This window comes from Gekko japonicus, unplaced genomic scaffold (genome assembly GCF_001447785.1).
Source record: "Gekko japonicus isolate JY-2015 unplaced genomic scaffold, Gekko_japonicus_V1.1 scaffold6094, whole genome shotgun sequence".
NCBI classification, from domain to species: domain Eukaryota; kingdom Metazoa; phylum Chordata; class Lepidosauria; order Squamata; family Gekkonidae; genus Gekko; species Gekko japonicus.
Genome location: NW_015170455.1, coordinates 22904 through 32472, shown reverse-complemented (window position 1 = coordinate 32472; position 9569 = coordinate 22904). Strand labels below are relative to the sequence as shown.

At 50.3% G+C, this 9569-nt stretch overlaps 1 protein-coding gene across 1 annotated transcript in view; it reads right to left on the bottom strand.

Moving 5' to 3' along the window:
• Positions 1 to 2288: 2288 nt before the first annotated feature.
• The window catches only part of LOC107116417 (chromodomain-helicase-DNA-binding protein 1-like), a gene marked incomplete at its 5' end in the record, with an annotated part of 29163 nt that continues 21882 nt past the window's right edge, over positions 2289 to 9569 (bottom strand). The window contains 5 exon segments of the mRNA XM_015418311.1: positions 2289 to 2450; positions 3166 to 3274; positions 5256 to 5370; positions 6382 to 6452; positions 7564 to 7662. Of these exon segments, the coding sequence (XP_015273797.1) occupies positions 2381 to 2450; positions 3166 to 3274; positions 5256 to 5370; positions 6382 to 6452; positions 7564 to 7662 (464 nt within the window).

The following is a 9569-nucleotide window of genomic DNA, read 5'->3' as shown; positions in this document are numbered from 1 at the left end:
GGGGGGGGGCAGCCACTACATCTCTTTGGGCTTAGCTCTAGAAAATTCCAAACACTTCTCTGTGCAGGGTGCTTCCAGACAGCCCACACCAATACCATAAGTAAAGGCCTCCCCCACCCCCCGCGTAGTCTTTTAGGGCTAAATTAGGTGAAAGGACCTACACAGCTATAAACACAAGAGGCACTCGGGCCAGTGCCAACTGATGCCATAGAGCTGGGCCAGGGAATTATCATGAGTCTCAGGATATCGCAACAGAAGGGTTCCCCTCCCCCTGAATTTTGCAGTAAAGGCTTCCCTTGCTCGAAGGCCGGTCGAATCTGACTCTAGGGGGCGGTGCTCATCTCCGTTTTTAAGCCGAAGAGCCAGCGCTGTCTGAAGACGTCTCCGTGGTCACGTGGCCTGCATGACTAAACGCCGAGGCGCACGAAATGCTGTTCCCTTCCCAACGCAGTGGTACCCATTTACCTACTTGCAGTTTCTTGCTTTCGAAGTGCTAGGTTGGCAGGAGCTGGGACCAGAGATGGGAAGCTCACTCCGTCACACGGCACTTGGGTCTCGATGTCTAGTTTGGCTCTTCTAAAATTTCTTAACTTTTAAAAAATGCTCTGTGACCTTACCGGCAAGGGGGGTTAGCTGCTCTTAAATCCCAAGGAAATCATGGGACAAGTTAGTTGCAGTTAACCTAAAAGCAGTGAACGAGGCGCCTCACCAAAGATGCCGGAGTAAAACTTAGCAGCCCTGGGATAAGAGGGCAGGCTCTCTCACGGATCAAAAACTGCCTCAATAATGACAGGAAGCAGAGAGTAGGAATCAACGGACAGTTCTTACAGTGGAGGGAAGCAAGCAGTTGGGGTCTCACAAGGATGGGTATTGGGGCCGGTACTGTTTGATTTACTCCTAAGTGATCTGGAACTACGGGCGTGCCGTGTAGTGGCCAAGTTTGCAGATGACATAAAATGACTCAGGATGGTGAAAACCAAGGCTGACTGTGAAGAATTCCAAGAGGACCTCCACAAACTGCTGCTAGGTGTAAGGTGATGCACACAGGGACAAAAAATCCCAACTTCAAGTACAGGCTAACGGGGTCTGAACTTCCTGAGACTGAGAGGGGAAAAGATCTTGGGAGTGTGGTGGACAGCTCACTGAAAGTGTCAACCCCAGTGTGTGCCACAGCACTGAAAAGGGGAAACTCTTATGTTAGGGACTAAACATAAAATGGTTGATATGACAATGCCCTTGTACAGACCAATGGTGCGGCCTCAATTGGAATCCTGTGTACAGTTCTGGTCACCGTATCTCAAAAGACATTGCAGAGCTGGGAAAAGTACAGAGGAGGGGGACTGACTGCAGCACCTTCCCTGTGAGGAGAGTCTGGGACTTCTCAGTTTAGAAAAGAGATGACTGAGGGGACATGAGGGGAAATAAATGACAGAGGTTTATAAAATTACGCATCAGGTGCAGAGAGTTGACCAAGAGAAATTTTTCTCCCTCTCCCAAAATACTATAACTTGAGGGCATCCAATGAAGCTGAGGGGCAGGAGGTTCAGGACGGACAAAATGCAATACTTTACACAGATTGTGACTAAAATGTGGAATTCGCTGCCAGAGGATGTAGTGATGGCCACAGGAATAAACAGCTTTAAAAGGGTATTAGAGCCATTCACAGAGGATTATCAGTGGCTATTAGCCGTGGTGACTGAGGCGAACCTCCACATTCAGAGGCACTAAACCTCCGAATCCCAGTGCCATGAGGCAACGTGAGTGGAAGGTATCGGCTTCTATGTATCGTCGTTGGCACTCCAGAGGAACTGGTTGGCCACTTTTATAGGGAGGATGCTGGACTAGATGGATTATTGGTCTGATCCAGCAGTGCTCTTACGTTCTTACGGTTCTCCCAGCTCTTTTTCTCAAGGAATGGACTCTTTTTTTCTGCTGAGACCATAGCAAAATAACTGAAATACGGAAATAGTTTCTTTCCTGACAAAAATAAATGCATTACAAAACATGATCAGAGAAACAAAGGTGATCAGAGTTAGAACAAGGAATAAAAAGTCAACTGGTGTAGGGACCCAAGAAGGAAAGACAGAGGGAAAAGTCACATGGCCAGATTTCATCTTGCGGCATTCCCCCTGCCGGACTCCACAGCTGAGCCAAACCGATCTCCTCTTCACACAAGGAGAAAAACTTCAGGAAGCCCGATCCTCAAGGCCCCCCCCCCCAACCACTATACAAAAGTGCAGCTTCTGTGCTAACAACAGAACTCAGGCTAAATTCCTAATGACCCCAAAAGAAATTCTCCACGCTGGAGTTTTTATTGCATTTTAACAGTTCACAAAAGGCACAAGAAAACAGGCTTGTTCTGCGGAGACTCTCTTCAGGGCTATGGATTTGGTGCCGACGATGTGAAGGCTTGTGAAGACGCCGATGCTTTATTCCGAGGGAAGTAGTAGCTAAAAAAGAAGGTTAAGGCCATAAAGCCTTCCAGGCTGAGGGGCAGAGGGAGAGAAAATTCTGGAAGTCCTGAGAGGACGCTGCTTTGAGTCCTTCAGTCCCATTTTTGGCAACAAAACAAAGTAGGATAACTGCAGTGGGCCGGCTGGATTTTCTATCCTGGACAGGCTGTGGCCCTCACCAAGGCCAAGTCTGAAGTTCTGCTGTAAAACCAAATCACTCACTCACAACTTTAATGCCAGTAGCTCACAGAGTAGAATTTTTGCTCATGAGACTCCACAGCTTAGAGGGATTTTAATGAGCAGCAATCTCAGCGTTTTAAAGCCAGAAAAGGCCTTTATTCAGTCTGCCAAAGGCAGCCAATGATAATGAAGAACAAGAAGAGACTGGATTTATACCCCGTCCTTCACTTGGGAGTCTCAGAGCGGCTTACAAACTCCTTTCACTTCCCCTCCCCACAACAGGCACCCTGTGAGGTAGGTGGGGCTGAGAGAGCTCTTTCCAGAACTGCCCTTGAGAGAACAGCTCTGACAGAACTTGTGACTGACCCAAGGTCATCCAGCAGCTGCATGTGGAGGACTGGGGAATCAAACCCAGTTCTCCCAGATTAGAGTCCACGCACTTAACCATTACACCAACCCCCAAATTAGGGCTGACCGAAACAGCTTGCTCTTGGGACGGTTACAAAACCCCCCTCCCAATTCAGAAGGATACACAAAGGTGGGGATTCTTCTTCTGGCCAAGTGTTTTCGAATGAGACGCTCCGTTCCATACCAATTGAAGCCTTTGGTGGCATAGCCAATGCGGGGAAGGTGGACGCTTGCTGGCAGAAAGAGAAGAAAACGCTTTCAAAGTTGGGGTGAACCATGATACTCTTCAAAATGAACGATTTCCTAATTATCAAAGTGAACCACAGAGTTCCCTGGAAAGTTATACGGATAGTAACTGGGAGCAGGGTTAGGCACAAACTGGCTAATGAACTGAAGTTGGCCACTGATTTTGGCCAGTTTGTAAAACAATGTTCGCGAACGAGGGAGTACGCATTCGGATCTACGCAAAATGAAAATGTATCCGAAAAAGACCTTATTGGTATTTTTCAGGTATATTTCGTCTTCCCAAATGTATCTGGGTTTTCTTGGGGAAAAAATCCCGAGAAGATCTCAGATATATTCAAGAATTTTGGGTAGGTCTGAAAACGGCAATCTGCTCCTGCCTCTCAGCTGTTTGTTGTGCGGGTTTATGCAGTCCCTTTAAACTTTAAAGGGACTTTAAAGGGACTGCAGAAGTCAGCCCGAGGATCAGCCGGGGAGGCAGGGAGCGCCTCAGCTGTGGCTGGCTTCTCTTGTAGCCTGGTTTAAACCAGGCTGCAAGAGAAACCAGCCCAAGATCAGCTGGGTCAGTGGGGAGTTGAGAGCTCTCAGCTGGTGCAGCTCTGCGCTGCCTTCTCCTGCCCAGGGGCGCCTCTTTAAACAGCTGATCCGTGGGAGCAGGCTGCCCATGCCGCTAAGCTGTTTCGGGCACGAACCTGGTTCGGTTTCCATGCCACCTTACTGGGTTTGCAGTTCAGTTTGTGGTTCGCCCACGAACTAGATTTTTGTGATTCGTGCCCGTCCCTAATTGGGAGCTTGGGAAGGAGCTCAATCCAGTCCCCGGCATTAAAAGAGCCCCTCCCCCGTATATGTAATCTATGAGGCAAGCAAGAAGCTCTTCTGAAGTGCCCTGCCGCAGCAGAACCATGGGCCCAGTTCTGCCCCTCAGCAGGTCCCCAGACTGGGGGCAGGGGGGCGATCCAATAAAGAAGAGGCATCTTCAAGCTTCACCACTGACCATGGAGAGGAGGGACAGGAGAATTTGCTACAGCAGGGGTCCCCTGCCCTTTCCTAGACTGCAGGCCCCTTTGGGATTCTGAAAGAGTGGTGGGTACGGTCACAAAATGGCTGCCCTGGGAGGTGCCGCCAATCATCAAACGGCTGCTGCAGGAAGTGAAGCCACACAGAGAGGAAGCCCAAATGTAGGGGAGGAGTAATTTTTTTTTAAAAACTGCACTGAGAAAGAGAGAATATGTGAGAGAATAAAGCCAATACTGGTGGAGCTGTGGAGGAAACATTTTTATCCGTGCAGCCAATCAGATCGTCAGTGACCAATCAGAAGCCATGATGGGCGAGAGCCGCACATGGCCCCATCCAGTTTGTAAAAACACTCAGTGAGCCCCAGGAAAGGTTGGTGCCAGGCTGAACATCCCTGTGCTCTTGGCTCCTGTAAGGAGTGACCCAGCGTGGGGAGAAGCCCTTGTTGCTGGCACTATAAGCCTCTTTACTAAGGCTGTGGTCACATGGGCAGTTTGGCCCGACACAGCCACCCCTCCCCTCCAGATCAAATGAATTTTGCGCGCACATGAATTTTGAATTTTTTCTGGCAGCGCGCTCCGTGGCTGAGGCGCTGAAATAATGTGGATGCTTTACCACGGGATGTCTCCATGGGTAATGAGCAGCAGGGTGTGCTGTGTGGCTGATATGCCCTACAACACTTTACACCAGTTCAATTAGAGGCAGCACCATATTGCGCTAAGCCGCCAGTGTGACCATAACCTAAGTCAATACATGACTGGAGAAGGTTGCCACATTGTGATCTTTCTCACAAAGAACTTTGGGAATTGTCGCTTCCGTGAGACACCTAACCCTCACTGCTGCCTCCTCCCAAGAAGTCCGTCTCCGGCCTCCCTTACTCAAGCCACAAAACTCAAACCGACGGGCAAAATCAAAGCCCACGAGGCTTCCAGCGGTCCCCAGGGCAAACACACTTACCACCCCTTTCCTTGGCTGCCCGGTACAGCTTCTTTAATCCTGTTTCCAAAGCAGAGAGCTTAATCCCGGACAAATTGTTGGAACGGTCCCGGTGTTGGGCTACGACAAGAGCCAGCTAAGACAAGACAGACAAATGAGACTGCCAATCAAACAGCTAGAAAAATCACTGCGTGGATTATGGAGAAGAAATGCTTCCCGCCTCCCTTAATGGGTAGTTGTTACAGTGCTTCAGGACCAAGACTGAAAACAGCTCCGTTTTTGCTCCCCATTTTCTAGACGCTTATGGCTGCTTGAAAACGCAAATCATTTCCTAATGTGGAGGCTCTGCTTCCAAGGCAGCCCTGGTGTCCCTGGAAGGCTGTCTGAACTCACCCCCCTGGGGGCTCAGATAAGGAGACGGAGATTGTTAACAGGGCCCAGGGCCTCTTCCCGCCTTCACGGCTCACGCGGCCACAGCAAGAGCCCTCCACGAGGCCTTTCCGAGCAAGCATGGCAACCTGTGCTCCTTCCCCAGGTCTTGCCGAGCACTTACAAGAGGGCCTGTGCTTTGGAGAGAATGGCAGGCCTTCGCAGGTCCTGGAGCAACCGAGGAGGAGGAGATTGGATTTATACCCCGCCCTTCACTACCCAAGGGAGTCTCAGAGTGGCTTACAAACTCCTTTCCCTTCCCCTCCCCACAACAGACACCCTGTGAGGTAGGTGGGGCTGAGAGAACAGGTCTGGGAGAAACTGTCCTTTCAAGGACAGCTCTGACACAACTATGGCTTGCCCAAGGTCATCCAGCAGGTGCAAGTGGAGGAGTGGGGAATCAAACCCGGTTCTCTCAGATTAGAGTCCGCGCACTTAACCACAACACTAAACCTAGGAAAGGAGGACTGCGATTTCCTAGGCACTTTAAAGCTTAAATCAGAGATCAAAGGGCTGTGCACACCCCAGAGTCTTCTGACGCTTCGCAAGATTCTAAATGAGATCCTGAGTTAGCCCTGCAGCTGAGTTACACAGTTTGCTCCAGGTACAACTGTGTTTTCATTTTGTTCTGATGAGGAGGGCTCATGGTTCACATGTCGCACTGCTTCAGTCTGGTGATGGAAACAGAGACAGCCAGAGAGGCTCTGGGCATACTTACCAAGTCCTGGCCTTTGTTTCTCGACTCTTTGTCATCCACAGGGAATAAAAGTGTTCCTCCCAACGTCAAGTCTGCAGGAAATAATCAACGAGAGCAGAAAGAAAAACACTTCAGCACGTGCATAATCGGGTGAATTCTTGGAATTTCTACACTGTCTCTGGCCCTTCTGTCCTCTGTCATGTTTAGCATAGCGCTGATCTCCTGCTGAGAGGGAAAAGAGGAAAAACTAACAGGCAAGTCAATGGACGACATGCAAAGAAGAGAAGAATTTGGTGACGTGTTTGGAGCCCTGTACAGTCCAGGACCAACCTAACAGAAGGGCTGCCCATCCCCTTATTTATCAAATTTATATCCCGCTCCCTCTCCACCGGACGGGACTCAGGGCGGCTAACAGCATTTAAAAAGCACCAAATGTGGCCATCCTCAGAGGCCCTGGTTTGGGTGCCCCCGCCCTCTGAGATTAGGCAGGTGGCAACGTGGGCCTTCTCAGTCATGGCTGAGATTAGGCAGGTGGCAACGTGGGCCTTTTCAGTCATGGCACCAGTTTACAATCTCCTTCCCCTTCCCACAACAGACATTCCGTGAGGTAGGTGGAGCTGAGAGAGCTCTTTCCGGAACTGTCTTTGAGAGAACAGCTCTGACAGAACTTGTGATTGACCCAAGGTCACACCAGAAGAGAAGAAGAAGAGATTAGACTTATACCCCGCCCTTCACTACCCAAAGGTCTCAGAGCGGCTTACAAACTCCTTCCCCTTCCCCTCCCCACAACAGACACCCAGTGAGGTGGGTGGGGCTGAGAAAGCGCTGATAGAAACTGCTCTTTTTCAAGAACAGCTCTTATCAGAACTATGGCTTGCCCAAGGTCATCCAGCCAGCTGCAAGTGAAGGAGTGGGGAATCAAACCCGGTTCTCCCAGATTAGAGTCCGCGCACTTAAACACTACACCAAATTTACCAATTTTCTACTTGAGACTCAGGGTGGGTTATGTGGTATAGAACATTATAATCAAACAGAATGAGAGATCTAATAAACAATGCGATATTTAATGCTGACTGGCACTATTTTAGGATCGCAGCTTCTCTTCAGGGATACCCCAACCGTGGCTAATCTGGGAGACAGCAAGTCTTGCTTTCTGTCAAACCCCCTCAGAACAACAGAACTGCTCTGCCCCACTCGACTTACCGTCCATCTTCCCGGCAAGCTCGTACACTTTCCTTGGCTGGTCAGAACGATTCTCCAAAGCCGTGAATAAGCCCCCTCTTCCCCAACGCCCAGAGTCGTCTGGAAGAAAAGATACAGTGACAATATTCTTCTTATTTCAGCAGGGAAGGGGCAGCTATCAAGGGACAGGGTTTCGCAGAGACCAGCTGCTAAGCGTGTAGAGAAGACACCCTCTTTAGAATTCCCACATGGTCTTCACTTCAGGGCTGTCTTGGCAGGTTCAAGAGCGGTGGCGGCAGTGTGGGACCACCCTTATGAAGTAAGTGGGGAAGAGGCAGAAGTCTTCCCAAACTTCAGTGAACGTGTCAGACTGGGAGGACAGAGGAGTGGCTACCCCCCCCTTACGGAGACGAAGGGACGGAGGTCCTGTACCTGGGTCGGGTGTGTGTGGCTGTGGATATCAGACTCCCCACACTGGAAGGGGCGCCTCTGCTGCCGACCCAGGAAGTGAGGCGCTTGGGAGTAACACTGGATGCCTCTCTTTCTATGGAGGCCCAGGTTACGGCAGTTGCCGGATCTGCATTTTCCCATCTTGGGCAGATAAGGCTGCTGAAACCGTATTTCTCCCCCCAGGACTTCGCTACAGTGATCCATGCAATGGTTACTTCCAGGCTTGATTACTGCAACTCGCTCTATGTAGGCTCACCCTTGAGGCTGACCTGGAAATTACAGCTGGTGCAAAATGCGGTGGCGCGCCCACTGACATCGACGCCTATGCGGGCTCACATCCGGCAGGTGCTTCGCCAACTGCATTGGTTGCCAGATGGCTTCCGGATTCACTTCAAGGTGCTGGTGATCACCTTTAAAGCCTCATACGGCCTGGGACCCACATATCTGAGGGACGGCCTCTCCCCATTTTTGGCCCAAAGAGCGTTACACTCTATAGACCAACATCTCCTGGTTGTCCCTGGCCCAAAGGACGTCCGCTTAGCCTCAACCAGGGCCAGGGCCTTTTCTGCCCTGGACCCCGCCTGGTGGAACGTGCTCCCAGTCGAGATCAGGGCCCTGCGGGATCTTCTCCAATTCCGCAGGGCCCGTAAGACGGAGCTGTTCCGCCAGGCCTTCGGATGAGGCACTGGACGTCTCCATATGGCCTCCCTGCGGTGGTTGTCACCCATAAACTTATCAACCCAAATAATATGCCAGGGAACCCGCGGCTGGCTGACTTGTTAGAAGTGTGACTGTGTTTTAAAGTTTATTAATTTTAAATTGTTTACATTGTTTCATTCTAATTGTATTAATTGTATGTTTTATGGTGTTACCTGCCCTGAGCCCACTCGCGGGATGCGCGGGCTGTAAACACAAATAATAAATAAAATAAAATAAAAATTACAGGAAGAGGGGGCTGCTGAATTCTCCGGCGCACCGCCTGGCTCAGGCGCTTCCTCCTCTCCTTCCTTGGCCCCACAGGCCGCTTCCTCCTCAGCTTCCCTCTTCAGCACTCACCGGATTGCTCTCCCATCCCCGATGGCAACCAAGAGGTTTGGCGCTCGCCCTCCGAACGCAAGCAGGAAGCCAATTCTCACCCAGGCTTTGAGGTAACGGCTTATTTTCCAATGGGCTTGGACTAAGTCACTGTAGTTGGCAGACCGCACTAGAATGAGGGAGATCTGGGCCCTCAGCTTAACCCACTTCACAGGGTGGTTGTGAGGAAAAAGTAGGAAGGGGGCCAGGGAAGAACCGTGAGCAGCTCCATGACTCCTGGAAATCTAGATCTAAATGGGTTTTGCTCTTAACACCCCATCAAGAAAGAACAGGGCGGAAAAAGAGTTAACGTTTAACACTGTACAGTGCTTCACACCCTTTATCCTTTGGTCACCCCTGACCCTGACGGGTTATTATTATTATTAATTTTGTAGAAAAAGAGATGCAGGAGCTCATCTGCATTACTGATTATTACAGGGCTTTTTTTGTAGAAAAAGCCCAGCAGGAACTCATTAGCATAATAGGCCACACCCAACAGCAGA